The sequence below is a fragment of the Drosophila albomicans genome, chromosome 3, assembly GCF_009650485.2.
Source record: "Drosophila albomicans strain 15112-1751.03 chromosome 3, ASM965048v2, whole genome shotgun sequence".
Lineage (NCBI taxonomy): Eukaryota > Metazoa > Arthropoda > Insecta > Diptera > Drosophilidae > Drosophila > Drosophila albomicans.
In genome coordinates, this window is record NC_047629.2 from 1001605 (window position 1) to 1017052 (window position 15448).

Consider the following 15448-nt stretch of genomic DNA (forward strand, 5'->3'; position numbering starts at 1 on the left):
GTTTCCTCACATTGTTAGCCCAGCAATTGTCCTTTTTACTTTTTTGTTTTAGCTGCTCCTTGAACAACCAACCATGTGTGTAGACTTGAGCTTGTGTGTGTGTGTGTGTTCAGTTGTTTGTTTTCATGCGGCTGTCCTTTAGCTCAGCTGTTTGCGTGGCGCAAATAGGTTTCATATACTTGCCGCCCACTTTTCCATTTCCCGACCAGCCAAGTGAAGGATAAACAGACCAATGGCGCCATTGTAGCGCCATCCTAGCCAACTGTCAGCTACACATGACACGAGGCAATCAAGAGAATACAATAGTCGATACACAAGGGTATAAAAAGTATGGTGAGCATTTAAAAGGTGAAAAACACACAAATTCGCAATTGGAATTGGCTGAAGTTCAAAAAATAAAAGTTTGTATATTCATTTGTCCCATTCTGAATATACATTTCAACATAGATTTGACTACGACTACAATTTAAAAATATAAATTCTATAAATAACAAAATATTTGTTATATGTACATATATGCTTATACTCAAAATTTGACAAATATTTGTCGCGTACTGCAAATTATAAATCATGATTCTGAAATCAATAAATAAGAAAAAATAAGCCAAACTTCTCTAACTAAATAAGATTTAAGGAGTCCTATCAACTTAAGCTTTTTATAAAACTTTTGCGTGCAATAACCTTATTTAAAGATTATCGAGAAAGCTCCAGTGATTTTTCCTTTCACTAGAAAACTTTTTCAATTTTGTGCTTTTGTCAAGCAATTTCTCATTGCAAATTGATTATTGAAACGCCCACTAAACAATCGTTTTAACCAGCCAAATTCACTCTGATCCCAGACCCGCAAAACCCATCAGCTTAAGCCCAAAATCGGCTTATCGCTCGACCCAAAGCACTTAACTTTCGACCAAGGGCTCAAAGCGCAGCGACAACAAGAACAACAACTACCATACTACAGCAATCATTTGCACTCTACGAGCTGCTGGCGCCATTAAGTGTCTATTGTTTCGGCCTTAAAAAGCGAGTGGGAGAGACAGAGAGAGAGAGAGAGAGAGAGCGGTACAAGTCGCAACCCGACTCAAAGAATACAAGAAAAATGAATGTCAAAAATGTTAGAAGGTAAAAACATGAATAAAAATAGAGCACAATTGGTAAGTAAATAAAGGTCGAAAAGAACAACAACAGCAGCAAAAAACAAGTTTCTGAACAAAGTCCCCAAAAAGAAGAACGATTGCCAAAGAAGACTTGAAGCTGACTCCATAGCCACCGTCACAACGCAAGAGGCAATAGGGAATTTGCGATTCGTCGAGACCTTATCAGATATCAAGAGCGAAAAGTGCGTGGCAAATGCCAAAAAAACAAACTTTTATTACTTTTTCTCAGTCTCGAAACGTTGACGCGACTTGCAGACGGTTTTTGGTGATGATATCAGAGAGAATTGAAGTTCGCCACAAAGTTCAGCTTGTCAGGGACAAAGCAACCCCTAAGCAATTTGGTAACTGCTCCAAAAACTAAATCCAATTTGCAGTGCATTCAACTTGAATATCAATAAAAATCGATTTGGCCTCCAACACGGAAGCACTTTGCTCACCAACCGCTTGAGAAGTATGTTGGGGAACCTTTCGCCCCATTCTCCATAGGGTTCTCCCCACCCCATGTGTCTCTTCATGACCCGTACTCCCCTTTGTCCCTTTCCCCTTCTCCCTTCCCGCATGCTTATTAGGTCGAACGTGCCCTGTCACGAGGCGCACTAGGCAAATTGTCTGTGCCCGGTTTCCGGGCGTTCCTTAGACTGGCCTAATAACAGTCTCTCTTTTTCCCTCTCTCCAGTCTCTTGTAGAGAAAAAAGGCAATCGTATCGTTTGTAGACTCCCCTGGAACGCTTGAGCCAACAGTTTTCTGGTTATTTAATGGCGCCATAAAAGCCTTTGATTATGATGTCCCCTTATTCCTTTGAGATTTGTTATTTTCCATGTACTCCAAAGCGAGGGGTTTCTTCTTTTTTTATTATTTGAGTTTTTGCACGTGTTGTTGTTGTTGTTGTGCAGTCTGGTGCTTGTCTGGTGTTTCATTATTTACAGCCTCCCAACGGTGTGCGGCATTTCGGTGGTTTGCCATTTCGGAATTTTCGGAATACTGTTGTTTCTTATGTGTATGTATGCGTATCTCTGAGTTTGCTGCCCGCATTCACATTCGCAGTATAATTTATGGGAGTTTAAGTTCTTCCGGCACGATTTCTTCGTCTTCCTCTCGGAGGAGTCGCGCACTTAAGAGACCCTGATGCCACAGGAGATTTTTAGCACGCATTAAAAATTCATTAGCTTGAAATCTTTGAAGTTTCAACGCGCTCAAATGCAATTTAACTAAAAAGTTCCTCAAAATACGAAAAAAAAAAATAAAAAATCTGCCCAAAGCTGCAAAATGAATTAACATTTTCCAAATGCGTAAAAAAGGATCTAGGACAGAAATATTTAAAAGATGTACTCACCAGAAAAAATTTTCTAATATCCTTGATTTTATTTGTTTGTGTATATTCAAATGCAAGTTTTTGTTGTTTAATTTCTTATTGTTAAAAAAGTGCTAAAAGAGGAAGGAAACAAATTAAATAAAACACAAGCTTCATTAATTCAAGTTTCAAGAAAATTTACAAAACGAAACGCGTTTGCAATTCAATAAAGTGCGAAAACGAAGAGATGAAAATTAAATAGGCTGATATGAATGCCAACGGTATTTGGCCTTGGCTTCCTTGGTCCAAACACACACACACACAGCCCGTTCTAATTTCTCTCACACAGTCAAGCTCACTAAGCCTCGGCCTCGCACATACACTCTCGCACACTCACATACAATGTATACACACAATGATTGCGAATTGTATGTAATGTAGCGCGCGAATGACGTCATAAAGCAACAAGGATGCTGAACTTCGTATCTAAATTGGCCAATCTTGCAGTTATCTTTCAGCTGATTTCCAAATACACGTTTTGTTAGTTGCACTTTTTGCACCACACATCAAAAACGGCCAAATAATTTATACACTTTACTATAATTATAATATAACTGTCATTTCTTTGAAATAGTTTCACAAATTGTTAATAACTAGATCGTATCAGAAAATCCATTTGCATTTCGCAGAAAAATAAAACTGCTCGCGATTTTTTGTATATTCCGTCAAAATACCGACCTGTCGAAGACGATTTAAACGCTATTCGTTATTCGCAAATTTTCAACTTCAATTTAACCGCGGACACGTCTTCCCGTCTACCGAAGCTCGTTTGTTATTAGACTGAGTTTCAATCGGTCAGTGTGGCCCAAGACGAATTTTGAAATATACCACATGATTTAAAAATATACTAAAATATGCCTTAAATATGACACGAAATATCGAGATAATCTGCAGTGCGCAAAAAGCCCAACATCATGATTTTCTATATATACATACATTCTAATTTAAGGTATCAGCCAAATAAAATAGTTTTTCTATCTTCTAAATAGCATTCACAAGAAATTAACGAATTGGCTTTTACCGAAGTCAATTGTTATCGAAACACGTTTCTATCGATTATATTAGAGACTCAAATTGGCGTTAACATAACCCAATACTGTTAACAGATGTTAAATATACAATTGGGTTGTCAGTTTACAATTTAAATAAGCAGAATTAGTTGAGCAAAAAGAGAAAATACTAGTATTTGACTAATTCACAAAATTGTTGACCTATGGCAATGTCATTAACAACGAAACATCTATTTCATAAGCCCTTTTGCGACCGCGGCTCAAACGCAACTTCGATGCGACTGCGAGGCCGCCAATACTCGAGTAAGCGTAGCATGAAATGGCCCACCACGAGGAAGGCTAGAAACCAGGCACCACATTGATACACCGCATAGATTAGTTCACTTAACGTAAATGCTCGCTCCTTCATCACCCTCTCATATACTTTAGCCGTGCGCTGGGCGACATCTTCCCAGTTGTAAAGCGTTTCCACTAATTCGTTACATCGATATGGGCACAGCACTGGTTCTGTCTTATTCTCACTATCAAAGCCAGGAGCGATTGCAGCCATTTGGACAGTAGCAGGCATGAAAGGCACATCATTTCCTTGTTTCTTGCGACGCTTTGCTCGCTTGGAGCGACAATTTGTCTCAGTCTTTGGAGGAATGTGCCCATTGGAAGACGCTGCAGATGGCGATGTTGTTGTTGCGATATTGCGAAGCCTCTCGATGGCCACCAATATGGCCGAGTAAATGGCCTCAATGTCGGGCTCCGTAAGCAGGATTAGACTATTGGGAAGCACCTCGGGAATACCGCCCACACTGGTGGAGACCACCTGCAGGCCACAGGAAGCTGCTTCGACAATGGCCATGCAATATGCTTCAGTCAGCGATGTGTTTACAAAGATGTGGCCGCGCACTAGTACCTCACGCACCTGGGCATGCTCCACTGCACCGAGAATCTCGACACGATCCTGCATATTGGTCTTTTCCCGGATCTCCTCGAGTAGATCCCGCTTGGGACCATCGCCTACGATAATAAAGTTGACATTGGGCGTCTTTTTGAACCTGGGAATCACTCCCGCCAACAGATCAATGCCCTTTCGATAGACAAGACGCGATGCGACCACAATATTGATGACACCATTGTCAGGCCGTCGATTAGGATCTGGCGTAAAGAGTGCGGTGTCCACCGCATTAGGAATTACCGAGACGCGATGCTTGGCAACCCGAGCACGTAGCACCGTGTTCTCCTTGCCAATATGGGAAACGCAGATAGCATGGTTGACCATGCTCAGATTGATCTCCAGCAGCTTGTTGGTTAGCGCCGCCGACAGATCCGCAAAGCCAAACAGACTATGATCCGTGAATACAGTCTGAAAGCGGGGATAATTTAGAATAGAAATCGGCAATGTGATTAATTACGACGCTCACCTTGAGACCGAGCAGCGAGCCAACCATTAAAGCCTCATGCGCCAAGGCACTAAATGCAGAGTGACCATGAACCACGTCCACTTGCTCCCTCAACAGCACCGCACGCAGCATGGGCACATTGCAGACTGCGGTGGGGAGGATGCATTGATTGTAGCATACCTTGATGGGCAGGTAGTACACCTTAAGGCCGTGGGTCACGTAACGAACGCCACTACAGTCACCATAGGCATGGGTTAGCACAACGACCTGCAGCATAAAACTCGGTTAAAGTAGATATTGAAGGATATTGAGTGGCTTCTCTAGTTTAATTGCACCTTATGACCCAAAGCGAGCAGCATTTGTGACAAGTTGTAGACATGCTCTTCGACGCCTCCAATACTGGGGTAGAAAAAGTCGGATACCATGCAGATACGCATTTCACATGAACTGACATCACACAAACAAATAATACTATAAATTCATTTATTATCGAAGAAATTGTTTTCCGAATTTCATGGTGTGACCACCAGCACCATTTCTAAAATATACGTTTTAGCGCTGATATACCAAAAAAAATAGAATCCTAAATGTTACCGCATGACTTAACATGGCTGGTTACACTTTCACGAAGATTTCACAAAAATTATATTAGCAAATCAATTGCTCCAAAAAATAAGGAAAATATTTATAATAACCACATAAATGTTATATCAATTATAAATTTTACATTCGATTTTGGTTAATACTTATCGATTTGTGTATTCGATATCAATGAAGTTTTTAAGCGCCCTGGCACGATATCCACCAATTTATGTGGCGGCATTTTATGGACACACTGGTCGTATTTTTGTTTTGATCGAGCGAGTACTTTGTGAATTTGTTACAATTCTTATTTCAATGAGCACAGTATCATGCCAAATAATTCAAAAAAATCAGACTTGTCTGAACTGAAGACTCCTACAAGACCAGCAGCAGCAAACAGCACCAACAGCAGTGTGAACTCCACGCCAACAAACAGCAGCCGGCGACCATCGCGAAAGCGGCGTCGATTGGAAAAGGATAACAATGGACAGCAGCGACGACCGAGCTTTGAGCTGGATGAGTGCAACATTGAGGATGTGAAGGAGATTGATCGACGGCTGCGCAAGGTGGCTCGCGTGAATGCCATCACCAGTGAGGATATGCACAAGGTGGTCCGCAGTGTGGTACGCAATGAGCACGTGTTGGCGCTGGTTACGCTCAAGGCTGAGGACGAATTGGCACGCGAAAAGCGTGAGGCGGAAGCCCAAGAGAAGCTGCAACAACAGCAGCAACAGCAGCCGCAACGTGGTGCCATTATTATCACCGAGACCCCATCGGTGGCCAAATTAACGCGAGCCAAGGCAAGAGAATTGAATCGCACGCCAGGCATAACGCTGCCTCCTCTGAAGGATACTTCGGTGGATAATGATATTGAAGCGTTAATACGTGAGGACTTGCACTCAGACGAGGAGGACGAGGAGTATACATTCAAGGAAGATGATTTTCATGTGAGCAAACTTTTGTTTAGGTTTTTTGATTCATTAATAATGCTATTTATATGAATCACGTAGTCGGATGAGGATCCAAATACAACTGCTTCGGATTTCGATTCGAATCCTTGCACACCACAAACACCGATGACTGCCAATGAGGACTCGCCAGTAAAATTCAGCTCCGATGGCTGTTTTAAGCTTCCATTGGATAAAAATACCGAGGATCCGCGAATTGCAACGCGAACTCGTTCTAAGCTATGTCTTCAGCAGACAACTATTGAGGATTTGCAGTCGGAGTTTGTGCCCCCAGATGTCGAGGAACCTAACGATGTGCACGAGAACGATATGACAGCCAACGATGCGGACTGGATGCAGTTTCTCAACGACTTCTCCAAACCATTGAGTAAGTTGTCGACGCACCTTGCTGTATGTTGTATTGATTGTCCTTTCTCTTTAGGCAACAGCTTCCTGGGCGACGATGACGATCCCATTAATGATCCCGAGTATGTGGCCGCCGAGATGGTGCCCGTAGATGCCGAGGAACTGCGTGATGTGAATATATCAAAGAAGGAACTAACTGACTTGGTCTCGGAACTGTTTGCCGGCCTCTTGCAGGAAGGCGTTTCACTCGATTCCATAGAATTGGAGACGCCTCAAAAGTTTCTCACCAATCAAGTGGACTCACAGCCATCTGTAGTCCTGCCAAGTGATCCCGTGGAGCAGGTGACACGTCTGATCAACTTTGACAGTCCACCCCGACTTGCGCCAGTCAGCCATTCAATAACACCATGTCCAACTCCGGCTGCAGCACCAAATGCAGCTGAGCTGTCGGTGGTATCGCACACGGAACTCGCCACTTTCCAGCCGGACGTGATGTCCACGCCCAGCACATTATCCCATGTGGTAGCAGACACTTCTTTGAATAGCTCTCACTTGGATGCAACCGGCACTCTTAAATTATTAAGCGTACCAACGCATGATTTGGATCAGCCATCCGAGTTCATTGCAGTGCCACTGCCAGGACAACCCAACTGCTTTCAGCTGGCCAAAGTGTTGGATCCCGCACCACCTCAAGCGGAGCTCCCATCAGAGACCGTATTGGAGGAGTCCACATCAGAAGAGCCATATGACCTCAATTTCTCATGCAAATATCTATCGGTTCGCAAGCATATTCACTCCGAGTACGAAGAGCAATTTGAGAGTCTGCGGCACTTGAATCCAATACCCTCATATCCGGCCACAAATACCATGGGCTTCACTCAGGATATGCACGATATGCTGCAGCAACAATTGCGCCTGCACACGCAGCTGCTGACGCAGTCGTTCGTGCAAACTTACTCCCATCCCACTCTGTATTCCATGGCCCATAAGCCCAGAGAGATGTTGCAGGAGTTACTGCAGAGATCGAGCAAAGATGCGAGTTTCAATTGCTGGAATTTGAGTAGAGCAATTGAGCTGGTTAAAAAATGGGAGCATGAGCTAAGCAGCGACGAGTTTGAGGAGCAGAATAAAGCCATGATGCAATTCATTAACCGGGAGGCGCAATTGACGTAAGTTCTCACAAAACTCTCACGCTAAGCTGATTAACTAACTCACTACTTCTATTGTTAGCGAATCGAATCATCGGCAGGTGCCACGCCTGCCGCCCCGCATCATGGACCTCATGCTGGACAGTCCAGTGTTTATGTATCCACAGTATCTGCCTCGCATGGCTTTCCAGCCAAAAAATGTCCAATTCACCGCCTATGCGCCGTCGGAGTATCAGCTTATTGCTATGGGACTGGAGAAGCATTTGAATGTGATAAAGAGCGCCAAGAAGCCACTGCGTAAGCACGCAGATCCAGTGCGTGTGGCATGCAAGCGCATGGCTAAGGATTTGATACATGGCAAAGAATATAGACGAATCTTCTTTAAAGTCAACGAACTATGCGAAGGAACGCATTATAATCCTATTAAGTATTACTTTGAGCATCAGCGTGCGCCGCCCGTCAATCGCATGATTTTGGGATTCAAAGACGGCGTAGTGCTCACCCCTCGGGAACAGTATCATCTGTTGGCTAACGCCTGGAAATATTATATCGGGGTAAGTTTTCTTTTTTCTGTTTAAGGGATTACAAATCTCGATTTATTTTAACGGATAAAGGGGAGTAAATTAGTTTAGTGACCGACGCGATCTCGAGGAATCAGACGCAGCTCGGAGCCGTGCTTGAGGAACACATTGCCAGCTGTCTGCTGTGGACTGATTCCAATGCCGTCGTCTGTGATGATAGCACTCGTCTCCGCGGGCACCTTGAACTCCTCGGAGGCGAATTTGAGCACGGCGGTGAAGGGCGTCGCCTCTGGTACGCTGAGCACTTTAAACGGCAGTTTAGGATCCGATGTTAGCGTTATTTTAAATGTCACTTTGCTCATTATGTTGCGTTATTGTTGTGTTTTTGGTCGGAATGCAAATACTTTGTGACGTGGTCAGTTTCACTTTGAACTGTAAGCTGTTGGCACTATATACACCGCTTCAGAGGTTGTTGGGAAGGAGTGTACTTGCTGCAACACCTGTTTGAATATTGGGTTTATTTATTATCGTCCATTAAGTGAAAGTATTTGCAAAAATTGATGAAAACAAAAAATAAATGCACTCTGCTCTTACTCACAGTGATGGGCAAATGAGCGATATCTGCGTAATCGATAAGATTTCAAATGTGACTATTTAAACGCGTTATCGATATACGAGTAATCGATTATATTTGAAATAAGAATATTTTTGACCAGCTATCGATATATCGATAAAGTAACAACAAAACAATTACACTGTTTACAAATCGCGGACTGTAGCAAAAACAAGAAAAAACAATTGTATATGCTATTTTGGCAATTAAATTACGTTGTATTTGCGTAATCATTGCAGCAAAAGTGGGACAACACAAAACGACCGCGCCGCTACAGCAAACCCACGATTCAAGCTTCGCCAGCAGCAAGTGCATCATTCTTAGAATTTGTGCGCGAAGCAGTTGGCGAGGATTTGGTGCTACCCGATAGTTTGGGCGAGGCTGCGGTGCCTCATGGCAGCGCTACAAGTCATTTGTCGCAGGGCTCAGTTACCACATCATCAGCACCAAAGATATGCAAAAACAAGCCCAAAAAGAAATCCCGCGCTCCGGCCAGAAATCAAGCCAACGCGTCATCACTTACCATCAATGTTAACTACGTTTTTGGCGGTGGACTAACTCCGCAGTCACAATGCGCTGGTGTATCCGTGCCACTGTTGCCTGGCCCTTTTGCTGATAACGTTGCCAATATAAATCGAACACTTCACACCAATGAAGAATCTACTGCCTTGGATCTTCCGCCTCCTATTCCACCATTGCCCGACGATGCGCTGCCGGCAGTTAACTTTAACTTCGATCATGTATCGCAGACGGTGCAAATCATAGAATTGGATAGATCTGCAGAGCGGACAGATAATATAAATCTTAAGGATCACACAACATCTGTCAAGAGCAAAAGGGCGCGTTGTTGCATTTTAAGAAGGGGTATCGTTACCTGCTATAAACGACGCAAAGGATTAAAAGGACGAAGTCGCTATCATTTATTGCGCCAACGTTTGCACCACAAGCTCAGGCAACGTTGCGCGTTCCTAATTACCTTGTATACCAGCTACCTGCAAGAACAGCGCAATCTATATGACCACGCCGAGGCTGTGCAGATTTGTCACAGACGCTTCTTGGCACTCGAACTGTACACACAACTTTTGGTCGATTTGAAGATGTTTACTCAAGGCAAGCAGCAAGAGGAAGCTGTGGCAGCAACGGCAAGCTCGCCCCAGCAACAGCAGAAGCGACAACGATGCGAAGAAGCTGCTCGCAATCGCAGAATCAATCGGCAGGAGGAAATGCTGCGCCATATGATGCGCCCAGATAGTGCTGAGGAGCGCAATCGCAAAGATGCCAGTAAGTCAAGAGAATACAGTTCAATGCATCACATTAATTTCGTGGTCTTCTATTTAGCATTTGCCTTTAACTTTTACGACAAAGTGGAGGAGGCTTTGTTTTCATCAAATCGCTTGGAAGATTGCCAAAAGTTCAATCAGTTGTTGCAAACGTTCGATCCCAAGAAGGACAAAGTATCGGATTTATACTTGGTAAGTACGACATGTCTGTTCTCTAATCAATTGATTTAATAATATTCTTAAAATCCTCAGAAAATAGAAAAACTATTGCTGCCTGAGCATCCGGAGTTGGCTGAAGTGTTCCTCAACTTTCTGCTACCTGAGGAAGCCGCCGAGCTAGGCAAATTTTTTGAATACTTCATGATCACCAACTCCAGCAATTTTATAAACAAACTCAACATATATTTCTGCAAGCAACCGGCACAAATACGCAAAATTTATGCATGCCTTAGCGAGTTGGCCGAGTTGCCAAGTGTGAGCATTAAAAAGGTTGAGTCCAAAATCTTGCCACTGCTTAAAGGTAATCAGTTCCTATGTGATTGGTTTTTGCAGCAATTTCCACAGGCAAAACCACCCAAAAGGTAAGTTGTAAGACTTTCTTTTTAACTGTTTAAGTAATATTAATTCTTTCTTATTTATTAGAATGATGCCACCTGTGGAGACAATCAATATGCATGAGGTGCTGAACAACAACAGCGGCGAGTTTGTGGAGACTGTCAATGAATTGTTGGAAGATGTGCCTGCTCAGAGCAAGCCACCTGGTTGCCAACTGCGATATCTTAATGGTCGCATATTCTATGGCTCCAAAATTATGCTCCCCGCAAAATTATCCTTTCGAGCTGCCAGCATCTACAATGAACAACATAATGATGCGCTGATTGGAGAGAATTTCACTTGTGCTCATGGTGTGCGAGCCCAGGGAGAGAAACTGATTAGTGCTGCAGCTGCTGTGGATAGTGATGATGCCGCTGAACGCAGCGAAGAGGATGATGTGAGTCGTGCCTTAGTCATTGACACTACAACGGGGGACGAGGAAAACAGCTGCTCCTCCCTCGATATGTGCGATGATGTGGCATTAAGAGCACATGCAATGCGACTGAATGCCAGCTATTATAGCAACAACTTCAACAGTGCAACCACCAGCACACCAAATGTTAGTAGTGGGCATCATCATGCTCAGCATCATCCAAATGCTAAGAAGACGGCCATTAACTTTGGCGAAATGTCGCCACGTCGTCAAAATTCGTCGAACGTTTCGCCTTTGTCGGGTGTGACTCCATTTGGAGCAACGGCATCAACAAGCAACGCATCGCCGCAGTCGGATAAAAGGAAATCACCAAGCAAGAAAGTTCGCTCGCCTTTGGCTCAGACGCAATCGCGTCCACGTTATAACAACCAACCCATGGTGGTAATCCACGAGCCTCAAATGCGTTCATCGGCGCCCGTCTCGCCAGCTATCGAATGTGCCAAACGCTTGCGTACTCTGATCGATCAGGAAAGTGTTATTCCAGATGAGGTAGACAGCAAAGTTGGCATTCGTATCATTGCACAGGCGAAACAAAGCCCAGAGCCGCCAGTAACTAAAGTAGAAGGGGGAAACGATAAAGAGCAAACTGTACCAGTAATTAAAATGGATGTGGAGAATTCTGGTGATGAACTGGAGTCATTAAGTGCCTGCAGTACTCCACAACATGTGATTACCACACAGTTTGACAGCGATGAAGACTGCAAACTGGATGTTGTGGCTACGCTAGCAAACTGTACAAATAAGGAGGATGATGAGACCTCGCCAGCTGAGTCAACTGCTGAAAAAGCAAATACAGCTGCATCGCCAACTGCAATAGCAAGCACTTCGAATGCCTGGAAGCGTGAAGAGGATAAAATCATATTGATTGAAATGAAGATGGGCGCAAGAGATCGCCAGCATCTCATTCAGAGGATGGTCGCCAAGCTTCCACATCGGAATGAAACCGAACTGCGAGCTCGTCACCAATTTTTGATGGATTTTCTGTCAAAGCTTCAGGGCAAATAAATAAAGAATGTTACATAGAGATAACAAATTAATTTATGTGGAGATAGGTGTACATAATTTTTGAATTGCTATGAAATTAAGTAAAGCTCCGTAACTGTTAACATTCTGTTATGTAATATTAATTTCTATATCTGTAATACATAAATATAAATTTAAGCTATCTAAGAACGTAATTATGGAAATGAATGAATTACAATGTACATAATAAATAAGTGAACTAACAATATCCCAAATACTGCATACTATTTGTTCAGCTGATGTAGGGTCTCATGCTCTTTGTGGTTTCTTTATCAGTTCTACTTTGACACTGCTGCAATGCGAAGCTGTTTGTACCTTCTTGTTCTCTGTCTGCTCATGTCGCAAGCAACGAGTAACAGTATATCGAATAGTGCGTTTCGCATTACCATTCATAAAGTGCTCCCGGATGATCCGTTTTATAGAATCTTCAATGGTAATGCAACAGCGGCGCGAAGCTTCACCAATACATTGTGGCGACGTCTCTTGGCGCATCACGATAACATCGTCATATGACTGCAACTAATTTGTTTATTATTCGAATAAATCTATGTAATTACAATGAAATTGTTGGGAGAATACATACATTCGGAGGGCAGCATGAGAGCACTGGACTTGGTAAGGAAGACTTCTGGTTGTGGTTCCTGCACATCTTCTTGGCAGTCGAATTCATCGACAAAGGCAAACGTCCCCGTTGCTGTCCTGCAATGGGCGTCATTTTCACAGCCCGAATCGCTGCTCCAGCTTTCACAGCCACAGTTGGGTGCCTCATCCGCAGGCAACTGAAGTGGCGCTGCACAACTGACCACGCGTTCCTCTGCAGTTGCCTCATCCCGCTGTCGTGCCCAATACCAACAACGACGGCAGCCACGCGACAGCGCTGGCAAACAGCACAAATTGAAGCAAATGTCGGAAGTGTTGCGCATGCATAAAAAGAACTCTGGCATGAAGCTAGGATTGATGACACCGTAGACCACAATGTTGAGGCTGAGCTGGAGTGCGTTTAGTGTAATGAATATAACTTCCAGTTGCTCCATCAGCTCCACATTCACTTTGTTGGCATCGCCGCCAAAGAGCAGATTCAATGAACTTTTCCTCGATGTCATGTGAGCAGGCAACTCACCCACCATATATAAAGTGATGACTATAACGATGCTGATTGTTAGCTTCATTTGATGCTACAGAAGTTAAAGATGTTGTTTAATTCATTTATTAATAGTAGTCGAGGCTTACCTGATAGCGTTTTTGCGTGGTGCGATCGTTGTCATTGTTGCCGCTTTGATGGCACAATTTGCTTTGCTTGGTCCAGCGATGAAAGACAATAATGGTGACAATGTTGCCCATCAACAGAAACACAGCCGGTATGAGGGCCAACAGGGCAAAGGAGAACCAATTGTGCCACTCGTATATTCTACGAATGAAATGAAAGTAATCAAGATGACTTTGCTTTGAACTTGAAAGTCTGTCACCCACTTGGAGTAGTACAAATTGGTGACATAGCAGGTGGCCGTATCCAGATCGACGACGAATACGAAAAAGTATGGCATGTTAACAATAATTGAGACGAGTAAGCCACCACAGATCATATAGCGAGCAACCTTTCGACGACAGAATCTTGGGGCACCATTGTTGCGCTTGAAGCGCGACAAATAGACTAAACGATCCAGGCTGAGGCCTGCCAAGATCAGATTGGCAGCTCCAGTGCTAATTCCAAAGAGTGGCGTTTGCCACTGATAATCATAAGCTATCCATGCGGCATCGTTATAGAAATAGCTTCTTGAGAGCGCTGTCAGTGTGATGAGCATACAGGAGATGCAATCCAAGCACGAAAGTGCCGCCATATATGAAAATGCCGATGGCGACATCTTTGGTCGCATGAAGACCACGCAGTTAATGAAATTGGTGCACAACCCAAAGGATGACAGAGTGGGAACGGCCAATCCATAGATTAGCAATATGGTTACAGTCGGTGGAGTTCTCTGGAACATGCACTCATGATTTGTTGGGTCCAAATTGCGAAAGTCGCTGTTGCCACTGCCCGTGGGGCTGGTAAAGTTCAGGACAACTAACATGACTGATAGTCTGAGTGATTGCTGACTTACTGGATGGGCTGTGGGACATGTTTATCTAATTGTTTGCAAATTCATACGATAAGATTATCTAATGCTAACGTGCGCATAAATGTTAATTTGTATGCAATCAATGATAAAGAGCCAAACAGTTCGAGTACCTAGACGCCCCTGACTAACTTACTTTTACAATGAATAAACACTTTTCTCTAAATATTGTGACTACTGCATCCCCTACAAAGTTGTATTCTAAAAGTGAATTTTAATAATTTGATTTAATTACTTATTAGCAAAGCCATTAACTATTTAATAGTAAATAAATAAAAATGAAAAATAAATTTATATTTTGTAAAAGGCTTGAATGTACTCCTAAAAAAGCATTAATTTAATATATTAATTTAAATAACAAAAAATAAAAATATAATGTTTAAAAATTAACATTTTAAATTTAGGAGTTAATTTACTTTTATGATGAGAAAAAAAATTAATGTTTGTTTTCAGATTTTGTAGGGGGATAAGAATTCGGATACATTATGCTAACTTTCGATAGATTTGCGTTAAATTTATTTATTTTATATGTAATATATGAGTACATACCATTCCCAAATAAATAGTAGTATTTGTGCAGATAATTCATTTTAGTTTAGTGTTCAGTGTTTTGTTGCTGAGTCAGTGGAAAATCGATGACAACATAGCAAAAATATTTTCGACGAATACAAAATATACAATATTTATTTTTAGAATTGAGTGGATTTCAGTTCTATAGACAGGGTCCAGTTCCTTACCTTTTATAGTACTTGAGCCCTGCTACTCTATTTCCTATTTAAAAGGTATTGTTTTGGTTTTTTGAAGAAATTTATTGAGTTGAATTTATGTTTTTAATATGCTTACGGCAAACATCGAGATTTGTATTTGATTTTGATATACATATATTATATTAATATTTGTAGTTGAATTTGTACTAAATT

At 42.6% G+C, this 15448-nt stretch overlaps 5 protein-coding genes across 6 annotated transcripts in view; 1 reads left to right on the plus strand and 4 right to left on the minus strand.

Moving 5' to 3' along the window:
• LOC117568496 (protein unzipped) overlaps window positions 1–3291 on the minus strand; it is a 33260-nt gene extending 29969 nt beyond the window's left edge. For both annotated transcript variants that reach the window (XM_052005361.1, XM_034249186.2), the window contains exons 1-2: window positions 3185–3291; window positions 2489–2580 (exon numbers count right to left, since the gene is read on the minus strand). The gene's annotated coding sequence lies outside the window, so the exon portion shown is untranslated. The remainder of the gene's footprint in view (window positions 1–2488; window positions 2581–3184) is intronic.
• Window positions 3292–3661: 370 nt separating this feature from the next.
• LOC117567547 (uncharacterized) lies at window positions 3662–5468 on the minus strand. The gene is made up of 3 exons (XM_034247605.2): window positions 5243–5468; window positions 4929–5174; window positions 3662–4870 (listed from the first exon to the last, which is right to left on the minus strand). The coding sequence occupies exons 1-3, from the start codon at window positions 5342–5344 to the stop codon at window positions 3752–3754; spliced, it is 1467 nt and encodes a 488-aa protein (XP_034103496.1). The 5' UTR covers window positions 5345–5468; the 3' UTR covers window positions 3662–3751.
• A 134-nt stretch (window positions 5469–5602) lies between these two features.
• LOC117567546 (uncharacterized) lies at window positions 5603–12632 on the plus strand. The gene is made up of 8 exons (XM_034247604.2): window positions 5603–6436; window positions 6500–6824; window positions 6879–7971; window positions 8033–8504; window positions 9324–10365; window positions 10423–10556; window positions 10617–10945; window positions 11007–12632. Exons 1-8 carry the CDS (start codon window positions 5819–5821, stop codon window positions 12394–12396), a joined length of 5403 nt encoding a protein of 1800 aa, XP_034103495.1. The 5' UTR covers window positions 5603–5818; the 3' UTR covers window positions 12397–12632.
• Window positions 8510–9020, minus strand: LOC117567550 (ubiquitin-fold modifier 1). Its single transcript, XM_034247608.2, has one exon. The coding sequence runs from the start codon at window positions 8831–8833 to the stop codon at window positions 8579–8581; it is 255 nt and encodes an 84-aa protein (XP_034103499.1). The 5' UTR covers window positions 8834–9020; the 3' UTR covers window positions 8510–8578.
• A 325-nt stretch (window positions 12633–12957) lies between the features above and the next one.
• Window positions 12958–14483, minus strand: LOC117567548 (uncharacterized). Its single transcript, XM_034247606.2, has 3 exons — window positions 13885–14483; window positions 13645–13822; window positions 12958–13589 (listed from the first exon to the last, which is right to left on the minus strand). The coding sequence occupies exons 1-3, from the start codon at window positions 14481–14483 to the stop codon at window positions 12960–12962; spliced, it is 1407 nt and encodes a 468-aa protein (XP_034103497.1). The 3' UTR covers window positions 12958–12959.
• Between the last annotated feature and the right edge of the window lie 965 nt (window positions 14484–15448).

Excerpts from the sequence above, each read along its gene's own strand:
- LOC117567548 (XM_034247606.2), bottom strand. The coding sequence starts at position 14,483 with ATGTTAGTTGTCCTGAACTTTACCAGCCCCACGGGCAGTGGCAACAGC. Across the intron at positions 13,823-13,884 it reads ACCAATTTGTACTACTCCAA|AATATACGAGTGGCACAATT; the intron begins GTGGGTGACAGA and ends TTTCATTCGTAG. Across the intron at positions 13,590-13,644 it reads CCACGCAAAAACGCTATCAG|CATCAAATGAAGCTAACAAT; the intron begins GTAAGCCTCGAC and ends TAACTTCTGTAG.
- LOC117567547 (XM_034247605.2), bottom strand. The coding sequence starts at position 5,344 with ATGCGTATCTGCATGGTATCCGACTTTTTCTACCCCAGTATTGGAGGC. Across the intron at positions 5,175-5,242 it reads TGCTCGCTTTGGGTCATAAG|GTCGTTGTGCTAACCCATGC; the intron begins GTGCAATTAAAC and ends TTTATGCTGCAG. Across the intron at positions 4,871-4,928 it reads GCTCGCTGCTCGGTCTCAAG|ACTGTATTCACGGATCATAG; the intron begins GTGAGCGTCGTA and ends CCCCGCTTTCAG.
- LOC117567546 (XM_034247604.2), top strand. The coding sequence starts at position 5,819 with ATGCCAAATAATTCAAAAAAATCAGACTTGTCTGAACTGAAGACTCCT. Across the intron at positions 6,825-6,878 it reads CGACTTCTCCAAACCATTGA|GCAACAGCTTCCTGGGCGAC; the intron begins GTAAGTTGTCGA and ends CTTTCTCTTTAG. Across the intron at positions 7,972-8,032 it reads AACCGGGAGGCGCAATTGAC|CGAATCGAATCATCGGCAGG; the intron begins GTAAGTTCTCAC and ends TTCTATTGTTAG.
- LOC117567550 (XM_034247608.2), bottom strand. The coding sequence starts at position 8,833 with ATGAGCAAAGTGACATTTAAAATAACGCTAACATCGGATCCTAAACTG.